The 22,179-nt window shown below is 53.8% G+C and overlaps 2 protein-coding genes across 3 annotated transcripts; both read left to right on the top strand.

Annotated features, from left to right (window-relative positions):
* Nucleotides 1-862: 862 nt before the first annotated feature.
* On the top strand, nt 863-5,882 carry LOC114228786 (histone H2B type 2-K1). Its single transcript, XM_028135557.2, has 3 exons — nt 863-1,046; nt 2,964-3,112; nt 5,390-5,882. Exons 1-3 carry the CDS (start codon nt 863-865, stop codon nt 5,624-5,626), a joined length of 570 nt encoding a protein of 189 aa, XP_027991358.2. The 3' UTR covers nt 5,627-5,882.
* Nucleotides 5,883-7,531: 1,649 nt separating this feature from the next.
* Nucleotides 7,532-21,806, top strand: IQCA1L (IQ motif containing with AAA domain 1 like). Of its 2 annotated transcripts, none has more exons than XM_054726259.1 (19): nt 7,532-7,573; nt 8,208-8,535; nt 9,339-9,458; nt 9,753-9,938; nt 12,075-12,146; nt 13,479-13,675; nt 14,121-14,205; nt 14,669-14,779; nt 14,933-15,008; nt 15,442-15,548; nt 16,298-16,381; nt 16,475-16,530; nt 17,270-17,352; nt 17,529-17,636; nt 18,225-18,424; nt 19,078-19,164; nt 19,400-19,577; nt 19,885-20,126; nt 20,776-21,806. In XM_054726259.1, exons 1-19 carry the CDS (start codon nt 7,563-7,565, stop codon nt 20,878-20,880), a joined length of 2,436 nt encoding a protein of 811 aa, XP_054582234.1. In that variant the 5' UTR covers nt 7,532-7,562; the 3' UTR covers nt 20,881-21,806. The 2 variants fall into 2 exon arrangements, with proteins under 2 accessions (XP_054582234.1, XP_054582235.1); XM_054726260.1 differs by having other exon boundaries at nt 8,208-8,469; nt 20,776-21,805.
* The last annotated feature ends 373 nt before the right edge of the window (nt 21,807-22,179 follow it).

The raw sequence follows: 22,179 nt of genomic DNA, 5'->3' as shown, positions 1-22,179 counted from the left end.
AACAAGACTAGAGAGCAAGATGGCATAAATCAGATGCTAACTTGTGATTTAGGTAGAAGGATACAAAAGGGAGCGAAGTTTTCCAGAAAGGAGCTCTAACTTAAAAGATGAGAAGGATCTCAGATGGCCATGAAGCCTAAGAGTAGCCCTGGGCAGAGGTACAGTAAGTGAGCGGCAGGTGAGAAGGTGTAGCTCAAGGTGCCGAGGCCAGAGGAGAAGCTAGGACTCCTACTCCACCCACGGGCCCCAAGGGGCCTGGCTTTGCTGCTTTGTGCCCTAAGTGGGGTCCAAAGCAAAGTGGCCTGTCATTGGTCGAGTATCCAGAGACTGGATTCCGGAGGGAATGGTATCAAGAGTGAGCTGTGGGGAAGCATGATAAGCTGTGGAGCTGGGAGCTCTTGCTGCTTCGGCCAAGGAGGGCTGGGTTATATAACAGCCCTGTAAGTCGCTGGGTCCCTGTGCCAAGTACCTGAGGTGTGAAGGGATGGGGGCTTCAGAGCTGGAGGAAAGTTGGCTTGACTATGCAAAAGAAAAGCCAATCTCAAAACGTTTATGAATGCTTAAAAAGCTCACCAAGTAGGTATTTCTGCAAATGCCTAAAAATAGCAGTGCCTTATTGTGGGGTAAGCATTGGCCTCCTGACAGTGCCCTCAGTGGTCCTGGATCTGTCTCTTGCTTCAAAGTTTGGAGGGAACAAACCCAGGGACGGCCCTTCTTCCAGTCTTCAACCACCCTATGTCTTTTCCAGTCCCCACCTCCGGAACCACCTCAGCCATCCTCAGCCTTCGAAACCAGCCAACACTGCTTTTTGTTTTTTGTTTTAATTATTATTATTACCTTAACTTCTTATTGCCAAACAACCATGAGCTCCCTAAGTCGTCAGTGTTCTTCCACTGAGGTGAAGGCTGCTGTCAACCGCCTGGTCAACCTGCATCTGTGGGCCTCCTACACCTACCTCTCTCTGAGCTTCTATTTGGACCACCACAATGTGGCTCTGGAGGGCATGGGCCACTTCTTGCGCAAGTTGGCAGAAAAGAAGCACGAGGGTGCTGAGCATCTCTTAAAGATGCAAAACCAGCGCAGGGGCAGATTCCCTTCTAGGACATGTTGAAGCCTTCCCAAGATGAGTGGGGCAAAACTCAGTACACCCGGGAGGCCGCCATGGCCTTGAAGAGGAGCCTGAACCAGGCCCTGTAGGTCTGCAGGCCCTGGGTCCTTCCTGTATAGACCCTCATCCCTGACTTCCTGGAAAAGCACTTCCTGGATGAGAAGATGAAACCATAAAGAAGATGGGCGGCCACCTGACTAACCTCTGCAGGCTGGTCAGCCCCAGGCTGGGTGAGTATCTCTTCCAAAGGCTCCCTGCAAGCAGACTAGGACCTCTGGAGCCCAGAGGCCTTTGAGGGGCCCCTCTGCATCCCCCTCTCGTCTGGCTTTTGCCTGAGCCATTCTTTTAACCACTCTGGAAACAATAAAGCTTGCAGAAAGAAAAAGAATTGGCCTCCTAGTCCTCTCAAACGTTAGCATGTAAGAGGTAGCCAGATGCTGGGAACTGAGTGAGGGGTGAGTCTAGTGCAGGGATGCTGGCTCGGGTTTGTTTCCACCCACGGGCAGGTGGTGCTTGTCTTCACCGGCTTCCCGCCTCTTCCTGAGCCGCAACATCTTTCCCCACAGCCTGTGCTTTTCAAGTGGCTTCAGGTTCCTTTAATCATAGCATTCAAAGTGAGACAAGTTTGTTTTTTTTAATATGTTTGTGTGTGTGTGTGTGTTTTATATATGTATTTTATTGATTTTAGAGAGGGAGGGAGAGGGAGAGAAACATCAATGACGAGAAAATCATTGACCGGCTGCCTCCTGCACACCCCGCACTGGGGATTGCGCCTGCACCCTGGGCATGTGCCCTGACTGGGAACCAAACTGTGACCTTCTGGTTCATGGGTTGATGCTCAATCACTGAGCCACACCAGCCAGGAAAAGTGAGACAAATAACTCCATATAACAGCTGCCTTTTCCTTCCCTTCCATTTGCAACTACCTTCCACAGGAACCCCACCTCATCCAGTGTTTCTCTCCCCCGGCTCCTCCAGGTCTCCTGGCTGTGATTTCCCGCTGCATCCTCTGCCTCAGTCCAGCCTCACTGCGCTCCACACACGTTGATTCCACTCTGCTTTTCACACTTTATCTTTCCCACATTCTTCCCAATTACACTCCCCTCCCTCCTCCCCAGTGAATTGTACTCATCCTACAAGACCAGCTGCAAATCCCCATTTGTTCTTTGAAGCCTTCTCTGGCTACTGCAGCCCGCACTAAGTTTTCTGAACTCTGTCCCCACCACACACTTTAGCCGGCTGACTTCTTTTATTGTTCAATGTGAACCAGTCCTGTGTCTTCCCCTGTAATTGCCAGGTTTTCTGGGGACAGTATGCCTGTGTCCCTTCCAACTCTCCCCCAGCACTGAGCCATGCGGAGCACAGTGGGTGCTGGGTGATTGTGTGGCTGTTTGATGGTGTGTGAACTCTAATAGGTGTGATACGTTGGGGGATGGTGCTGGAGGAACGGGCTGGTGGAGGGTTTCTTATTCAGAGACAGGGAATCACTTGGGGGAGAGGAGATGTCTCTTTCAAGAATAACCTAGAGCCGTGGTCGGCAAACTGCGGCTCGCGAGCCACATGCGGCTCTTTGGCCCCTAGAGTGTGGCTCTTCCACAAAATACCACGGCCTAGGCGAGTCTATTTTGAAGAAGTGGCGTTAGAAGAAGTTTAAGTTTAGAAAATTTGGCTCTCAAAAGAAATTTCAATCGTTGTACTGTTGATATTTGGCTCTGTTGACTAATGAGTTTGCCGACCACTAGAGCATGTTCTGGATAGGATTGGGCCAAGCCCCACCCCTTCATCCCATGTTCTGGTCCCTACCCCCACCTGGCTGGCTGCTACCCTCTTCATAAAAAGTAGCCTCAACCAGCAGGAGGCAGCTGCATGGAGGAGGATGACACAGGGCATGGACAGCAGCAGCAATCTGGAGGTGGAAAGGGCCGCAGTTCCAGGATGAAGTCCAGAAAGCGTAGCAGGTGCAAAGAAACCTACTCAATGTATATCTACCAGGTGCTAAAGCAGGTGAGGGCTGGGAGTTAGTGTGTATGTGGAATGTACTGGCAAAGAGTTGGAAGGGTGGTGCTGCACTGAGAGTCAGGACTCGGTTTAGTTCTAGAGGCAGTTGAACTTGATCTTGGAGGTCTCTAACCCTCTCAGGAGATCATGCACCTGTGGTGTGCAGGGGATGTTTAAGGCATGCTCCCCACCACAATCCAGAAGCTTACAGGGCTTTTGGACAGACAAGATGATTATGCGGAATGTTAGGTGGCACAAAATTAAAAGAGAAGACCACGAGAAAGTGGTGGGCTGAAGGTGATTGACCTCTCAGGTGCCAAACACATTATGGTGCAAACAAGTTCCAGTTGGTGCCGGTAGAGCGAGGAGCACTTTGCGTGAACTCAGGTCTTGGGAAAGGCCTTCCATACAAGTGGCACTGTCTTTGTGGAGCTAAGGGGTGGGTCCACCTGAGGTGCATACAGGCTCAGTGGGTTCACTGAGTCACAGGACCTGACAGCAGCAGCTCTAGCCAAGCCCCTTGAATGCTTCCTGCTGGTCCCACCCCGAAGCCACAGGTGTCCTCTATCCAGGCAGCACACCGGCGTGCCTCTGAGAAGCACCTATCCTAGGACTCGCATGCTGACAAACATTTGGAGGCACCAAGGGAACCCAACAACCAGTGTGTCTGGAGGATCCAGACAACTGGCCTCAAAGCCTCTGCGGAACAGGAGGAGGCAGGGGAGCTCTGTTGCCTGCCCAGGTCTCTGCAATCTGCCGAAGGTTCTTACCCAGAGGTGGAGCCTGTCTCCAGCCATTGGCGGTTTTAGTGATCTGACACCCTGGTCTCTGGGAAGGGTGGGGTGGGGTGGCCAAAGGGTAGCTCCGGAGGACACACTCCAGTGTCCTGAAGCAAGTGTGTGCGGGAGCAGGTATTAGTGAGTCCTGCAGCTTAGCCTAACTGGGGCTCAAATATTGTGAGGGAAGAGCTGGGCCAGGACTGGCCTTGCAGAGGAGAGCTGCTGAGTGAATTGCCCACACACCGAAAAACCCTTCAGTGGGGGGAGCCTCGACTTAACCCTCACCGGCAACCCTGAGGAGAATGGGATCTAATGAGACATCAGGGGTTTAGGCTCAACCAGCCTCGTTTGGGCTCAGATTTCCTGTTGTCAGTGGTAACCAGAGGCGTCTAGTTCTGTCTCCACCAATGGCTTGATGTATATCACTGGGGAGTTACTTACCTCCCACTTTACAGAGAAACACTTAATGTCTGCCTACTCATATTTTAGGATTCCATCAGGTCCCCACCGTTTGTCTTACTAGAGATCACCTAGTTAAAAATCTTGTGTGATAGCCCAGCTGGTGGGGCTCAGCCAACTGGTTCGATTCCTGGTCAGGGCACATGCCCGGGTTGTGGGCTCAATCCCCAGTGTAGGGCATACAGGAGGCAGCCGATCAATGATTCTCTCTCATCATTGATGTTTCTATCTCTCCCTCTCCTTTCCTCTCTGAAATCAATAAAAAATATATTTAAAAAAATAAAAATATCCCGTGTGATAGAAGAGGAAACTGAGGCTGAGGAAAGTGCCTTATTTGAGGTGACAGAATGAGTCAGTCTAGCCACAGAACCTGGGTGTCCTGACTCCTCTCATCTGGTGCTGAGATTGGGTCACATAGGTGTGCTGTCTGGCAGGTAATTTGGTAACAACAATCTCCAAGTTAAGTCACACACCCTTTGACTTGGCAGTGTCGTCTCTAGGAATAACCTTCTGTATGCTTGCACAGTGTCCAAAGTTGCATATTTACTATAACACTGGTAGCAAGAAAACAAAACCCCCAAAATGTCCATTAAAAGAGGAGTGGAGATATAAGCTATGATTCCTCCACACTATGAAACACTATGCAAAAAAACCCCAAAACACTATGCAAATGCATTCAATGGAAAAAGCAAAGTGCTGTGTAACTGATTCCATTTGTTAAAGACAGATGCTGAGGGGCAGGGATGGGCTAGAAGAGGTCAATGGGGGGGAGGGGGACATATGTAGTGCTTCCAACAATATAGATTTTTTTTTAAAGATAGATGCTGACATGTGCTTATACAGAACCTGATAGTGTTACCTCTTCCGGTTGGGACAAACCATTTCTTTTTAACTTGGAAACAGTAGTATAAAAATGAATCCCTATTTCCATGTCTCTTGGCTTCTGGGAAGAGGCTGGTGAGGTGGCCGTAGTCCTGCGTCCCCAACCTGGGGCTGGGGCATCAGGCAGAGCTTCCTGGTTAAAGCAGTCCTGCTGTTTATCCAGGTGCACCCTGACATCGGCATCTCTTCCAAGGCAATGAGCATCATGAACTCACTTGTGAATGACGTGTTTGAGCGGCTGGCTGGCGAGGCCACCCGACTGGCCCAGTGCTCAGGCCGAACCACACTGACGTCCCGGGAAGTCCAGACGGCAGTGCGCCTGCTGCTGCCTGGGGAGCTGGCCAAGCACACTGTGTCTGAGGGCACCAAGGTTGTCACCAAGTACACCAGCTACAAGTGACCTGGGGCCTAAGCTAAATAAAGGGTGAACTGCTCTCATGCACAGTGGTGATTTCAAAAATGGACATGTGAAGTTGAGGTGTGATTTGGGACAAGCGTATTATCACTTTCCCCCCTCTTTTTTAAAAAAAAATATATTTTATTGATTTTTTACAGAGAGGAAGAGAGAGGGATAGAGAGTTAGAAACATCGATGAGAGAGAAACATCGATCAGCTGCCTCTTGCACACCCCCCTACTGGGGATGTGCCCGCAACCAAGGTACATGCCCTTGACCAGAATCGAACCTGGGTCCCTTGAGTCCTCAGGCCGACGCTCTATCCACTGAGCCAAACCGGTTTCGGCTCTTTTTTTTTTTTTTTTTAAATATGTTTTTATTGATTTTAGAAAGAAGGGGAGGAAGAGGGGGGGAGAGAGAGAGAGAGAGAGAAATATTGATCAGCTGCCTCCTGCATGAGCCCACAACCTGGTCATGTGCTCTAACCAGGAATTTAACCAACCACCTCTCAATGCATAGGATGACGCTCAACTAACTGAGTCACCCAGCCAGGGCAGGTATTGTCACTTTTGATGGCCACTAAAGTGGAATTGTAACACTTACTTAAATCCTTTTTTTTTTTTTTATTATTGCTTTCTGGGTGTACCCCATGAGCACATGTGAAAAATGTTCTCATCGGCAGTGAGCTGATGTCGGACTTGGGGCTGGATTCGGAATCCTCCAGCTACTGCCAGCGGTTTTCATCATGCCCTCTCTGGGCCTGAAATTCCTCCTGTGCTATTCCAGTTTTTTTTTATTTTAAGAAAAACTATCTTAAATATGTTACATGCAATAAACATTAATATCTCAAGAAAAACGATTGTATCTTTTCTCTCTCATTCAGCCTCTGCTCCAGCTTGTGGGCATGTGACCCATAAATGCTGTCCCAAGCTCGGAGAGGTGGAGTGGAGGGGTGGGAGTCAGTGACTAAGTCCAAATCCCCCATGTTCTCTTTGTGACTGGATAGACTCAGCTCATCGCCTTCAACTCCACGTGCTCAGGAGGCTCTGTGCGACAGTGGCTGCCTTCACACACATCTTCTCATATGAAGAGACTCACATGGAGGTGCCCTGACATGAGAACTAATGATCCACGCTTGGGTTTCACAGCTAGAAGCGGCAGGCACAGACCTGGCCCCTGAGCCTCGGCTTTTCCCGGCTCCTACCTTGCTACTCCAGGTACCATTCAGAGACTGGCAGTGTCTGCATGGCTGGGAGCTTGTCAGGAATGCAGACTCTCAGGCCTACCTCAGACTGTGGAATTGAAACCTGCATTTTGACAAGATCCTCAGGTACTAATGCCTGAGAACTCATCTCTGGCTCCTCCTTGCTGCTGCCTCCCTTCTCCCCCCATCCTTTGCCCTGTGCCTTACGTATGTATTTAATTTTAAGTCCCTACTTAATACTGAGCCTAAAAGGCAACCACCAGCTGACCAGAGTCAGGACATAATGTTTTGTCTTTTCTGAAGAATGGTCTGCTGAACCTCCAGGACAGTCGCACAGCAGAATGAGCTGGGTCTGCATTAAGGGGTATAGGGTTCCTCCAGCTGGAGTAATACCTTCAGGACTAATATTCACCAGAGCCTCGAAGTCACAGGGTGATTGCAAACAGAGACCATTCTTTTATTTGATCCTCACAAGAGAAGTAGCCACAGCTGACCCCACACTCTGCCCTGACTTTCCAGGGCTTGCTGCAAGGGAGCCTGCCTCCCCTCAGAGTGCTGCCTCCAGAATGTCCTCTGTGATGTGTCCCCAATTGTGCACCCTCCAGGCTTAGAACATGGAGACAATGGGACAGAACCCTTAAAACTGGGCTGTTCTGGGGGTGCAAGCAGAGTGGAACCACAGGGCTTCTGTGGATTCCATGACCAGCTCACCAAGGGCAGCGTGAGGAGTGGGCACCATGTCTGAGGGGTAAGTTGGGGCTGGAGTGGAGCCCCCAGAGCTGGGAGAGCAAAGAGCAAGCTGCCTCCTGCTCAAGATCCCATCAGGCTGGGGCCGCTGGACAGGGAGAAGGACTGGTGGGGGTGGTCATGCTGGGCCAGGGCCCCTGATTCTCACTCAGCATCCCGGTTGCTCCAGTCTGTGGTCAGCTTTTGCTCTTCAGACATCTCTTGGACTATGAAATCCAGAGCCAGGGCTCTGCTCTGGGGAAGGGACCATCCTCTTCACTCCCCCCTCACCCCACTCCCCACCCACCGTCCTGGAGCACTGCAGATCTCTGCGCTGCACCCCCACTCTGGGCGGACCAAATGTTGCCATCCCCAAAGGGCCTCTTCCTTATAGGGAGCCCCTAAGAGCCATGCCACTCTTCATTCCTCTAGTGACCCCAACCTCACACCTCTAAGCCCCAGTGTGCTCACTGTAGCTGCCATCTCCTTCCCCTGAGGACCCCTCACTTCACTGAGCTCCACTGTGAGTAACCCTAACATCACACCTTCCGGAACCTGAGTTCACACGCCTTGAAAGGCTCGGCAGCACCCCTGCAACCCCTGTTCCCATGTCTCTGATGCCCAGAGCACTCCAGTGCACACTGCCTTCTCTCCAGATCTTACCAACGCCTCTGGGACTCCTCCCACGTGACCTTGCAAGAGCTACTGGACCAAGAGCAGCCCCTGCTCCAACCCGTGCCCACCCGGGAGTGGCAGTCCTTCCAGTACAGGCTCTCATCGCTCTACCTGTACTACCTGGGGCTGCTGCGCGGGTTCGACACTCTCTATGACCAGATGGTGCAGCCGCAGAAGCGGCGGCTGCTGCGGCGCCTGCTGGACAGCGTGGCGGGCCGTGTGCTGGAGCTCAAGGATGAGATGGTGCGGGTAGACCTGTGCGAGTGGCACTGCCTGGACCACGTGCTGCGGGACCTCGGGCTCACCCCTGTGCGTGGGCGATGTGGTGCCACACCCACACCAGCGGCGGGTGGGGTGGGGGTGGGACTGGTCTTGACCTCCTTCGGACACCCCTGGGGCCTCTGTAAGGAAGGGAGGGAGGTCAAGCAGATGGATCAAGGATCGGGGAGAAGGCCTTCAGAAACTGGGGGAGGGATCAGTAAAGAGTCCTCTAGAAGCTTGCTCCTCAAAGTGTAGCCCATGAACCAGCAGCATCAGCACCACCTAGCAGCTCATCAGAAATGCAGACTCTGGAGGCCTCACCCCAAACCTCCTCATCTGTACTTGCATTTTAATAAGACCCTCAGGTGATCTGACTGTGCCAGCAGGTTCCAGAGCATGGAGCTTCTGCACCGGCCTCTACTCAGCTCCAAGGTCATGATTCACTGCTCCCATCCAGGGCAGTCTCAGTTTCCCGACCTGCTGCATCAAATTCAGCTACTGGCTTGAAAAAACACAGATTCTCCAGGCCATGCAATTCTGATGTGGTGGTCTGGGGAAGGCCTGGGGGTCGGCATTTTAAAGGCTCCCCAGTTGATTCTGGTGCACAGTCAGGTTTGGAACCACTGCCCATTAGCTACTATGATCCTCCAGAATTCAACTCTGGCCACGGGTCCAGGCAGGGAAGAAAGGGATGACTGTAAGTGGATTTGCCAGTTACCCATAAATTTCCAGCTCCAGTGATCTAGCATGGAGGAACACAGGATCGCTGTAAGCAGCTGAAAATAGTAGTAGACTGGCCAAATGGTCTGGCTTCTGATTCCTGACCCTCCATCCCCCATATTGCCCCAAAGGCAGACCTGGAGGTTCCAATCCCCAAATACTTCATGCTGGAGCACTCCAGCATTCAGCAGGAGCGAGAGCTGATGCTGGCAGAAATCCTATCCAGAATGGAGCCAGTGTCCTTCCAGGAGGCAAGTCAAGGGGCCACTCTCAGACTCCTCCCATAGCCCTGCTCCGGGAATAGAGATGCCCCCCTTCAGGACCCAGGGAGGCCCTGCCCTGCTCCCACCTGAGAGAGCTCTTTGGATAATCCCTAGTCTCCTCCAAGGCTGCTTCTGTGTCCTTGTGACCTTCCAACACCAACAGAGGAGCAGGACTTGGGCGCCTAGATGTCCTGGGAGGCTCATGCCCCCAGCATGTCCTTCAGTGCCTAATTTCCCGACTGACCCCCCTCATCTTCTGCTCCTTTGCTCTACCCTGGCCAGATCGAACCAGTAATGAACCGGACTGATGCCATAATCCTGCTGCAAACGGCCGAGCGGGCCAGGCAAGGCCGACTCCGAGCCACCTTCGTTCGAGAGATTCGAAGAGAGGAGGAGCGGGATCGGAAGATGAGGGAGGGCGGGTGGCACAAGTTCAATCAGAACCAAGCAGCTATCACCATTCAGAAGGTAACCTCCCAGTGTCCAGGAAGAAAGGCAAGGTAGTCACCTCTTCCAGGAAGCCTCCCTAGCTTAGCAATTGATGACAGAGGTGCAGGTGCTTGGGTTCTGTGGCCACACTGCTAGACTCTAAACTAGGGGCCTTGATAATCAATAATCATGCATCTTATTTGTTTATTCTACATCTTATCCCCAAAAAGAACTTGAAGTAGGATGCCATAAAAGTCCTAGAAACAGATGGATCATTAAAATTAGGGGAGAATGGTCCATAATAAGGTAGCAGAACAGAGTAGGTAATCATTTTAGAAATTCTTAAGACTAATAAAAATGTCACTAAAATATACCCCGACCCTCCTGGCAGCTGAGGCAAAAGGAAATATAATGAAGAGAACTGATGTGATCCAGGGGTCCTCCAGGTCTGTGCCGTCTGGGGTCACCCTCAGTTTTAACATGGAAATAACACAATCACACCGTCCTGCTCACTGCAGAGCATCCAGCTGTGTCCCCAGGTTATTCCCCATCCTTCTGACTGTTCTGGTGGCCATTCTGCGCCTCCCAGCTCCTGCTGTCCCCCAGGGTGTGGGCCTGGCCTCTCTCTCATTGGCCGCCCCGAGGCTGGGCAATAGTGGCTACCAGCTTGACGACACTGGAGGGGCCTGGGAAGATTTCAGTGCAGAAAAGGGCCATTTTGCTGCTGCAGCTGTCACCACTCCTGGGGCCCTGCTCGTCACAGGAAGTCACTTGCCGCCTTTTCTTTCCAAAGCAGGCCCAGAATGGCTGGCACGGGGCTAGGTTTTCCTCTCCTTCTCCCTCAAGTCCCAATGCCTCAAAGATTTCTGTCCGCTGGCCCAAGAGAGGAAACTTGGAACCACTTTCTACCAAAACCCAGAAGTAAACCAACCTACTAACAAACATCACCCCTGAGAACAGATAGCCTCTCCAAGTGGGCAGATTTTGATTATTTTTTAAAAAAATATATTTTTATTGATTTCAGAGAAGGGAGAGGGGGAGAGAGATAGAAACATCAATGATGAAAAAGAATCATTGATCGGCTGCCTCCTGCACGCCCCATACTGGGGAGTGAGCCCACAACCTGGACATGCGCCCTGGACCAGGAATAGAACTGTGACCTCCTTCATAGGTTGACCACTGACCCCTCCCCCAACCCCCCAGCCGGGATAGATTTTGATCACTGATCAGTAGGCAGAGTGTTCCAATCAGAGCCCCTGCATTTGGTGACCGACCCAATGTCCAGCTACCCCATGGAGGAGGAGGTCCTTGCCTTCAGGGCTCAATAAAGTAGCATTTTGAGAGGGGGGGTGACCCTAAAAACAGAGCCCCACTTCCCCCCAGGAACCAAAGCAAGTCCCTTTGTCCCTGTTGCCAGACATCACGGGTGTGGAAATTCTGCATCCCAGTCTTCAAGTTCTCCAGTACAAATACTAATCTAAAGGCATTATCGTGGGCTTTTCCACTGCTATTCCCAGGAGCCCGGACAGGCGCCCGCCCTGCCTCCCTCTGCCCTCCTTCTACCCTCTGGCACTGGGCTGTCCGCAGGTCTGAGAGGGGCTGGTGGCCTGGGAGAACACTGGGTGAGGAGTCAGGAAACCTGGCCCCAGTCTCAGCTCTGCAGTGACAGGCTCTGGGCCTGGGAGAGATCTCGTCCCGTCTCCAGCCTCAGTTTCCTTGTGTCAAAAATGCAGGAATTGTTTAGGGGAGCTCCATAGTCTCTACAGAACTGAGGTTTGTGTGTCTGGGTGAAATAATCGAGTATTTATTCCAAATGCAATGGGAATTGTGAGACATGAGCGTGGTGAGAGCTTTTTGAAGATGGCAGTACTTGAACTCTGACCTGTGCCTCAAAAGATACAGCTGATTCAAGGGTGGAGAGGAGGAGGGACTTCCTGGGAGGCCCTGAGGCAGCAATGCGTAGGAGCTGGACAGCTTGGGCGCACCCCTGCCCCACCTGTTTCACACTGTTCCTGCTCAGGTGGCAACTGTCCACGAGCTGCACCTCCCCAGCTCCTCCTCCACCTCCCACCCAAACCTTCCCCAGCCAGACCTTCCAGAGCAGCTGCTAAGCCCAAGAGCCACACCCTAGAAGAAATGCAGTGTGCGGAGGGGCTGGCCTGTGTGTTCCCCCAGGTGTGGAAAGGTTACCTCCAGAGGAAACACACTCAGCAGGACCGGCAAACAGAGATGGAATTCATCGGCATGGTGAGTCCTCTGGCCACAGGCCGGGGCCCAGGCTGCCGGTGTATGGGACATTCTTCTGTGTCCCAGCCCCAGAGCACAGCCCTGTACAGCCAGCACTGCCCACACCACCCACCACTCAGGACTGTGGTGGGCATGATGGAGGGGAGCCGGCCAATGCCAGGGGGCCTGATGGGTCCTCAGGGCTTGGCTGAGGAGGGACTGGAAAGCCACAGCCAACACATTCCTCCCTACCCTCCCTGAACTAGAACCCTGAGAAGAATCTCAAATATGGGTGTGGATGAGGGTTAGTAGCACCAAGTATCCTGGCCCCCATGTCAGTGCCCCTGGCTGGAGGAGGGGCTGCATGTGTGGGCCCAGCAGAGGGAAGAGGTCACAGGGCCCCAGTTGGGATGGGGCACACCCCCTCACACAGAGTAGGGATTTTTTGGGGGGCTATGGGCTCCCCACTTGCTCTGGGCCCCAGACTTGCTTCTCCTCTGCATGCAGGGAGCAGGGCTAAGTGTGAACGGCATGAGGCAAGCGTGAGAGTGCACATGGGGGAGTGTGGGTGGTAAGGGGGCAGACCCCGGGCTCTGTGCACAGGCCTCACTCCCTGAATCTGTCTGTCTCCTCTGACTTAGGGTGACAGGGCAAGGGACATGATCCCTGGGAGGGGCTTTGCGTGGGCAGAGCCCATGCAGGCCTGGCTGATATGGGGGTAGGGGCAGAGGGATTAGAGGCAGAGCTAGGATGGCTACTTTAAGAGGCTTGGGGACTTCAGAAGGAGGAAGGGGTCAGGGTCTGCTTCATGGGAGTGGAGGTCAGAGACTTGTTGGGGGGCTGATGATCTGGACCCCCAGGAGGCCCGAGGTCGGGCTTTGGTGGGGAGGGGCAGGGGGCTTTGGCACAGCGGGGGGGTGAGGAATGAGCCTGCTGCCCGGCCCATCAGCAGTGTGAGCTCAGCGTTTTCAGTAATTGTCTCTGCGCACAGTGATATTTAAAATACATTTGGGAGCCAATGAGGCGGGAAAGTGGCTGCGAGTGAGGCTGCCAAGGCGGGCGCTGGGCGGGGGTGCAGGTGGGGGCTGGGGCCGAGGCTCACAGGGGAGGGTGTGCTGGGGGATCGGACAGGGGGGCCTGCCCAGATGCATCTAGCAAACTCATTATCAGAGTAATTTACACAGAGGAGTTTCAGCACCAAACAATTTCTCCTGATGCAGGCAGGCCCGATGTTCCGTGCGGGTGGCATCCGAGGCACGTGTAGAGAATGCGTGGGGGCAGGTGTGTGAGCCCAGGGCCGGGTCCTCCCCACTCCCACTCCTGAGCCCCTTGGCCCCCTCCTCATGTCCCCAGATCCCCTTGCCCGACCCGGTGGAGCACCTGTCCGTGGCCAACCTCAGGAAGGATGTCAGGAGATTCCGCCAGATGGAGAAAGAGGAGGAGTTCCTTGTCGCCAATGTGAAGACCCACGATGCTCTCAGAGAGACAGAGGGGCCCAATATGAGGGAGAAAATGAAGGATCAAATCCGACAGTGGTTTATCGAGTGCCAGTCAGTGTCCCCAGCCTCAGCTGACTCAATCCTCAACCCCTTTCCCTCCTCACCTGTGTCCACACACCTGACTTGTCCTCTGGTCTAGCCTGGGCCCTCGTCTCCATTCACCCCGTCCACCAGCACTCTGCTAATGCATTGGCTTAAACTAGGGACCATCTCCACTACAGGACCATCCCCACCATGACTTGCTATTACCCCAAATAGAAGAGAAAATGCCAGAATAAGACGGGGAAAGCATCCAGGAATGTCCCCTGAGTGATCTGTCCTTTCTATTCTTTAACTATTTCTTCCCTCTCTCCCTCAGCCTCCTTGGTCCTTTATCTTTCCCCATCCTCCTCTCTATGTATCTCTTCATCCATACACCCACCCTTCCACCTGCCCATCCATTCGTCCATATGTCCACCCACCTGTCCATCTCTCTGACCATCTTATGTTCACTTAGTGCCCTTACTGGCCGATTCCCTAATTATCCAGACGAGTCTTTAGGTGGATCCTACCAGATCTTCTCAGACAAGACTCCAGAACAGGTACCCTGGAGGTGGGGCAGATTTTCTGTGGCCGATAGAGTCTGAGGTTACAGAGAGTACTGAGTGTAAACTGAGGGTGGCGGTGGGGTGCCGGCCAAGGTCAGTCTCAATGGAGGCAGAGGTGGCTGGAGGAAATATATGTAGTTAGGAAGACTGCTTGGGGGGATGGGTACCTGCCTCTGAGAAGGCACCCTTGTCCAGGGAGAGGAAATGTCTGGTGAGACTATTATAGCTCTAGTAACCCACAGGCCAGGAGAGAGCAGCCACTCTGGTCAGAACACTTCATCACCTGATGCCCCTCTTCCTGGACCCCAGATAAGTCTCTGGACTCTCAGCCATCTGGACCCCACAAGTTCCCCTAGGCCTTGGGATCCTGAGTCCACCCCAGCCACAGGCCTGGGTTCTCTTGCTCCTATAAAATGCCCTTGGTCTTCTCTGAAGCATCTTTTATCCTGGGTCACAGGTAAAAATGGAACTGGAGAATCCGGTCCCGGAGAGCTCTAAAAAAGAAGACAAAAATAAAGAAAAAGAAAAGGAGAAGAAGAAAGGGAAGGAAGACAAGTCCAAGAAGGGCGTAAGGCAGCTCCTGGGCGTGTGAACCAATTGGGCAGGGGGAGCAAAGTCTGAGGGATTTCTGGTAGGAAAGCTGGTCTGGGTGAGAATTAGGGTCAGAGTTTGTGAAGGGTGAAGGCGAAGGGGTCAAGGTCAAATGGTGTTTCTATTCTAGGAAGCAGATCCAATGCTTAAAGTGTTGCCATCCAAATTTATACCCCTGATCAATGCCGGACACGAGGAGTATAAAAGTAAGGGGAGAGAAGGCTGGAAGCTGTCCAGGACATGTGGGACCTTAGAGTGACCCTTGGTCCTGGGGAAAGTGGACATGTGCCACGTGGGTCATGAGGTGACAGTATGTGTGTGTAGGCCAAGGGGCTAATACCAAAGGGAAAGGGTGTGGGGTCATTATGGGTTTGGGTCTGAATCCTGGGATCAGGCCTCTGTCTGTGATGTGTCAGAAGCAGTGCCAGGTAGCTGGGTGAGGACAGGGGGCCATCCTGGGTCAGGTTCTTGGCCCACGTGTACATGTGTGTGAGAGAGACAGAGTGAGAGAGAAGTAGACCAGCCTGAAACAGGCTCCTGGCCCATGTGAGCATGTGTGTGAGTGTGTGTGAGTGTGTTGTGATTGTGTGAGTACACCTGGGACTCTGCCCTCCACTCCGTCCATCTCTCCATGCTCAGATGTGTGGAAGAACCGGCCTGATCACATACACCCTGACCAGAGTTATGACCCCAAGGCCCTACGGGCGGAGAAGAGGAAGGAACTGGAGCAGGAGATCCGGATACAGGTGGGCACGCTGGCTCAGGGCCTCTTCCCACCAGAACCTGCAGCTGCTTTGGGCTCTGACCCTCTGTCCTCCCTCTCCTCATACCCAGTTTGCTCATCCTTTATAGATTCCTCTAGTCACTGCTTTCCCTGCATAGTCCATCTCAGTCCATCTTGGTCCCCACTGTCCTCTGCCTCTCCGGGTCCCCCGCTCTCCTCTGCAGCCTAGAGGTGAGGGAATGGGGGGCTCTGTGCTGGGGTCACACCCACCATCATCTTCACCAACCCTTAAAGAGCTCTTACAATGTGTCTTTGGGAGCATTAGATCACATGATCCCAATGGTCCCTGAGGTAAGCACCATGATTTTCCTGATGCTTCTTATGAAAAAAAAACTGAGGCTGAGAGGCCATACAACTCCTCAAGTTCACACAGACCCTAAAGGGTGGGTCTAGGGCTGCAGCTGAAAGCTGACCCACTCCATTCTGTGGCTTCTCCCCCCATTTATAGCCAGTTGAGAGCAGGGTTCATGGCGAGCAGAATATGGATTAGGATTGAGGGTGGACAGGTGCAGGGACAGGGACAAAGGCCAAGGCCAAGGGTTCTGAAAGAAGACATAGGAAGGTTATTGGCCACCTGCTACCTTCACTGTGCTCGTCGGGCTCTGCTCTGAGGCTGCTGTCTTCCTCTCCACCCCTGCCTCCATCCCTACCTCTCCTGCCTGTCCTCCCCGGCCCCTGGCCGCCCCTCCACACTCTCTTCTGTCTCTGCAGGTGGATGAGCTGATGCGTCAGGAGCTGAAGAACTTGCGCCTGGCTGTGGACCGGGAGGAGGAGAGACCCTTCAAGGCTCTGAAGGCAAGATGAGAGGCCCGGCTGGGAGAGGAGAGGGCACACAGTGGGGGAGGCAAGGAACACAGGACAATTTCCTATGTGCTTGTTTCTATCCAGAAAAAAAATGGGAAGAAAGTTGGAAGGAAGAAGGAAAAAGATCTGACCCCGAACAGGTAGCAGACCTTCCATAGATCCAACTGCTGGTCCTGGTTCTGTTGCTGTGTGACCTCAGGAAAGTCATTTAACCTCTCTGACTCCCAGTCCTTATTAATCAAGTATTTCTCCTGCAAAAAGATAGCTGTGAGGATCAAACAGAAGCATAAGAAAGTGATTTGAAATGATGATACAGAATAAGATATGAGTGGAGTATTGTTATAAATGCTCCCTCTATCCTTTGCCTTCATCAGCTCTATCCCTACAAAGCCATCTCCCCATGGACTTCCACTCTGGGGCATTGAAGTCAAGTCAGCTGTCCCTTTCCACTCATTTCTGTATTGAAGCAAGTTATGAGCACAATGATGTTAGCTGCTTTGATGACCACTCCTCCCAGACCATGTTCACCTTAAATGTGGTTTTTAGGAAGAGGAGTCGACTGGGTTTCTGTTGGTGAAACTTTGGGCCGTGAGCAGACTGATGGAGGGAGTATTATAGGATGCTGGTCCTTCTTATACCCCCCAACCCACAGAGCACCTGCTGTGTATGGGCAGATTGCCTTCTGGGTCCTCGGGTTGGGGTAAGGGCTAAGAGGCCCTTCTGACACTGGCTGTCCAGTGGCACTATTGATGTTGACCACAGGATATGGGGCAGAAGGGCCTCTTAGCCCCTCTCCTCATGCCTGTGACAGCACCCCACTCATCTCTTTCTCCATGTCCCTTCCTTCTCGGGGGGAGGCCCTGTGCCATCCTCTGACAGGTCCCTGGCCTCTCTGTTTGAAGAGCTTGTTGTCTTTGGCTTTATAAAGAAGTGCAAGACAGTGTTATTGAAGGACTTCATTGGTGAGACCCCTCCCCCACGCCTGCTCCCAGCTGAGGAATGGTGCCCAAGGCCCCCTGGCCATGGCCTTCCTGGTGGCCAACTACCACCCTCTGAAGTGAACCTTCTCCTCCAGTGGTTCTCTCTCTTGGCCCTGCCCAAGTAGATGCCACTCACCAGGTGGCCACCTGTCCCCCAGGTGACTGCCTGTATCTTGGATCCACTCTGAGTCTGGCCCACAAGTTGCCCATGCCTTCCCTGTTTGACGTTCGACAGAACGTGGCCTTGTACGCGGTCCTTCGGCTTGGTGAGAGGCCCTAGGGGAGGGAAGCCTTGGGGAGGGAAGGAGGCTGGCTGAGGCCTCCAATGCCCTGTGCCGAGAACCTGCACTGGGTTCCTCCTGTCTGGCCCCACCCCTGTTGGAGGTCACACCCAGCCTGGGCCACCCCAGAAGTCATGTGGGCTCTTGACCTGCTGAGGAGACCACACTTCCAACCCCTTACTCAATTCCAGGTGGCATCCCATAGTCTGCCCCATTTCCAGAAGATTGGTGTCTTTCTAAAGAGGTTGCTATCCACACCTTTAATTGGACCCCTTGTTAATGCAGGGGTGGAAACTGATGGCGTGGGAACCAGGAAGGACACTGGAAGGGGCAGAGGCCTCCCTCCTGACACCCACCTGTAGTCACTGTGATTGCTAAGCCATTGGAAGGCCTCTGAGCTGCCGCTCTTGGCATGTTTGCCTGGGGGACTGCTCAGGCCATGGGAGGAGGCAGTGCAGCCAAGATGTGAACCTCACCCCACTCGGCCCCAGGCCTTGGACTTCGCCTTACACCGTGCCCCATCAGGTCCCTGACGGCCCACTGTCTGTCTCTGGCCTCTGTTTTCTCTCTCAGGTTCCCCTGATATACACTCCATGGCTCCCCTCATCCGCTCCATCCTCCTGGTGGGCCCCTCCGGCATGGGGAAGAAGATGCTGGTCAATGCCGTGTGCACAGAAACTGGTGCCAACCTGTTCGACCTGTCACCTGCTAACCTGCAGGGCAAATACCCTGGCAAGGCCGGGGTGCAGATGCTAGTGCATATGGTCTTTAAGGTTCGGCATTTCTAGTTCTCAGACTGTGACAACAGAGCAGGGTGGGCTCTATGCTCAGGAGGCCACCCATCTGCCTAGTTGGTGTGAGCTCAGGAGCTGGTGAGGTCTTTACCAAGCACTGCTAGGAGATTGTGGACACCTGAAGCTCCCTAAATGGGGGAGGTGGGGCGAAGTGGGGAGGAGAGATAAGGCTTTTAAGATGTAGCCCTAACCAGTTTGGCTCAGTGGATAGAGCATCAGCCTTCGGACTCAAGGGTCCCAGGTTTGATTCCGGTCAAGGGCATGTACCTTGGTTGCGGGCACATACCCAGTAGGGAGTGTGCAAGAGGCAGCTGATCAATGTTTCTCTCCAATCGATGTTTCTAACTCTCTGTCCCTCTCCCTTCCTCTCTGTAAAAAATCAATAAAATATATTTTTTAAAAAGATGTAGCCACCCCCAATCCCCAGGGAGGGCAAGGACTCTGCTCACACTGAGGGGTGATGGGTGTGCAAAGGGCTGGCAGGTGGAGTCGACAGTATGTGGCCCGTGGAGCCTGGAACTCCCAGGCCACCACTGCCCTAGGCTGGCCCTGACCCTGGGTTGGACCAGATGGGGAGGTGAGCCTTGCCCAGGAATGACTAATGTCAGGTTTCTATTCTCTGACCTGTCCAGGTGGCTCGACTCCTACAGCCCTCAGTGATCTGGATTGGAAATGCCGAGAAGAATTTCTATAAGAAGGTCCCAAAAGAGGAGAAGGAGGTAAGGGAGCACGGGCAGCCTGAGCCCCTGGAAAGCCACTCCAAGTGACACGCACTGTGTGACCTTGGACAAGTCCCCTGTCCTCCTCCTGCCTTGTTTCTTTCTTAAAGCAGGACTGACAGCTCTCTCATCTGCCCCTCAGGGTCCCTGTGAGTGTGGACAGGTGTCCTGAGGACTTAGAAGCCCATATAATGAGTCACCATGTCCCCACTCCCACCCCTTCTCCCCAGAGCAGATGGACCCAAAGCGAATAAAGAAGGACCTCACCAAGGCCCTGCGGCTGCTGAGTCCCGGGGACCGGGTCATGCTGATAGGGACCACTAGCCAGCCGCAGCGCGCTGAGGTGAAGGGGCTGTGCCGGACCTATGAACGGATCCTCTTCATGCCACGGCCCGATTACGCTTCTCGCTATGGTGAGTCCCGGGGATGTGGGGACAGGCCAGAGAAGGGGTCCAGGGACCACCCCTGCCAAAGCTTCCCCTCTCGTATTCCCATCCCCCACTGTTGCTCTGAGCAGCACCTCCCCAGCCAGGTGCTCTGGAAGGGCTGGCTGCTACACAAGCCACCCAGTGGCCTGGGTCCCGGCCTGATTCTGTGGACAAGGGCTGGCCACTTAAGTCCTCCCGTCTCATTTTCTGGTGTTGAGTGGGGATGATCCCTAGCTTCCTGGGAGGAGAGGCTCGCTGCCTCTCGGCCCCACTTCCTCCCCCATGCCTGCAGTGCTCTGGAAGCATATGCTGCACGCCCAGAGAGTCCATATGACCCAGAGCCGCCTGGACATCAGTGCCCTGGCCAAGGTGTCCGATGGCTACACATCTGGTCACATTTTCCAAGCCATCCGATCGGTGCTCACCGAGCGGCGGCTCCTACAATTGTCCAGGCGGCCCCTGGTGGCCTCAGAGTTCCTAGGTCATCTGGCGAAGCTGGAGCCAGTGCACAGGGAGGAGGAGGAATCCCTAAAGGTGAGACTTGGGGGGTCGGGGGGCCACCAGCGGGGAGGATTGTGGGCCAGCACCAGAGCGAGGCAGCACGCCCTGGGCCCCTCTCTCTGCTGCCCCGTGGAGTTCAGCCTGTGAGGGAACTAGAAGTCACAGGGAAGGACTTGTGGGCAGGACTGGCTCACCTGGTTTCCTCAAGAGTGGGACCTGAAAGCGCCACCTGTGTATTAGGACCCTTCGTTGTTCCTGGCACCAGCTGCCACTCACTTCCCTGCCTCTGAGTCAGTGGCACCCCCCAGGGTGGTAAGGTGGCCATGGGAGCACAGGAGAGAAGGCCGCAGGGTCTGACACTGTGGCCTGAAGCACCTGGTGGGACGAAAAGAAACCAAGGCTCTAGCAGGATGCCGGGGGGGGGGGGGGTCGGGGGGAGGAGAAAAGGCTACTGCAGACACAGATCTGGAAGCACATGCTCACACCCAGAGAGTCCAGGTACCCAGAGCCGCCTGGACATTAGTGCCCTGGCCAAGGTGTCCGATGGCTACACACCTGGTCACATTCTCCAAGCCATCCGATCGGTGCTCACCGAGTGGCAGAAGGGATGAGGTCAGGAGGCAGAACCGAGGGCCAGATGCAATGCCCTTACCCTCCTCCTCCTCCTCCTTCTCCGACCCAGGACTGGTACTTCAAGACCCCACTGGGCATGAAGAAGATAGAATTTAACAAGGACCAGGAGGCTGAGGAGGCCAGGCTGGCAAAGGAGAAGAAAAAACGGAAGTGACTGCTGAGGAGTGCCCGAGAGGAGCGGTGGGACTAGGGCAAAGGGACTCGGGGGCAGAGGCATAAACTCCCCGATGGCTTGGGGACCAGCTCTCTTTGTCCATCTCTGTGCTTCCACCCCTTGTTCTGTGTCACCTGGCTCCACCTCCACCCCACCCTGTTGAGTTTCTTTGATCCCAGATCTCTGTCCTCTGACCTCACCCTGTCATTTTTCTGTCCTGGCTCCCCACTCCCTTTCTTCCTCAAGGTATGTAGGGGAGGAAAATGGGAAGAGAAGGAGAGGGAGAGAGAGAGAGAGAGAGAGAGAGAGAGAGAGAGAGAGAGAGAGAGAGAGAAGGAAGATCTCAGTAAATAGAAAGAAAGGGAAAAGCAGGAGTCTGGAGGTCAGCAGAGCCTGGTCTAGCCCCGCTCAGCACTGACCCCCTGTGAGGGCTGCACAGTCCTTTCTTGACTTGGGCCTCAGCGTCCTCACCTGTAAAGTCAGATGACCTCCAGCCGATCTCCTTTCCACTCTAGGGTTGGATATTCCTACCAAGGTGTCTGGGAAGCCAGGGAGGTGGCGGGGTGGAGAGGAGAGAAGGTGGGGAGATGGAGGTATTTGTGACTGCCGGTAGATCCGGTGCCTTTTCTGAGTGGTCTTCACTTCCTCCGTCCTCTGGACACCTTCTTCCACCTGCCTTTGTCTTTGACCCAGAGCCTGGCCCCACGGGGCTCAGGGAGCAGAAGTCCATCTGTGGATCCCCCTTGTGGGGAGAGAAGAGCTCGGGGGAACTGGAGTCAGAAAACTCTGGGGTTCTCCCGAAGAAGCAATGTAAAGAGTGTGTGAATAAAGGCCAAGTGTACGCCACAGGCTGCAAAGGCAATGAGGGCCGGGCCGGGCCAGGCGAGACCACGGGGCCAGAGCCAGCTCCTATGGCAGAGGTGGCTCAGCTGAGCCCAGGGGGTGGTTTGAGTTTTCTTTCTCCCTTTTTTTCATTTTCTCTCTCCAAATGAAAGTAGTTTCATTATCCTAATGTGGGCAGAGCCACTTCCTCCTTCTCACTTTCCAGCTGAGACCCCTTCTAACCCTGGCAGATAGAGAGGTCATGGGAGATGCAGGGGTCATCCACAGAGATGGGGTCAGCACAGGATGGGTGTGGGGGATGAGCAGCCAGGAGGTATTGCTGCTGGTGGGCTCCCTGTTCCCCTGGGTAGAGCCTGTCTTCCTAAGCACCCCCGGAGGAGGTAACTCATACAGGGGGCCTTCTCTGCAATTGTCCCTATTCTGAATCCCTCCCTTAGGTTGGGGAGGGTGACCATG

Source organism: Eptesicus fuscus, chromosome 14 (assembly GCF_027574615.1).
Source record: "Eptesicus fuscus isolate TK198812 chromosome 14, DD_ASM_mEF_20220401, whole genome shotgun sequence".
Classification (NCBI taxonomy): Eukaryota; Metazoa; Chordata; class Mammalia; order Chiroptera; family Vespertilionidae; genus Eptesicus; species Eptesicus fuscus.
The sequence above is the reverse complement of the archived record's forward strand: the minus strand, read 5'-3'. Positions and strand labels throughout refer to the sequence as shown.

Coding starts and splice junctions, on each gene's coding strand:
- IQCA1L (XM_054726259.1), top strand. Junction 16,382..16,474: donor GACCCTTCAAGGCTCTGAAG/GCAAGATGAGAG, acceptor GTTTCTATCCAG/AAAAAAAATGGGAAGAAAGT. Junction 17,637..18,224: donor GTACGCGGTCCTTCGGCTTG/GTGAGAGGCCCT, acceptor TTTCTCTCTCAG/GTTCCCCTGATATACACTCC.
- LOC114228786 (XM_028135557.2), top strand. CDS start 863: ATGAGCTCCCTAAGTCGTCAGTGTTCTTCCACTGAGGTGAAGGCTGCT. Junction 1,047..2,963: donor GGCAGAAAAGAAGCACGAGG/GTGCTGAGCATC, acceptor CTCAACCAGCAG/GAGGCAGCTGCATGGAGGAG. Junction 3,113..5,389: donor TCTACCAGGTGCTAAAGCAG/GTGAGGGCTGGG, acceptor CTGTTTATCCAG/GTGCACCCTGACATCGGCAT.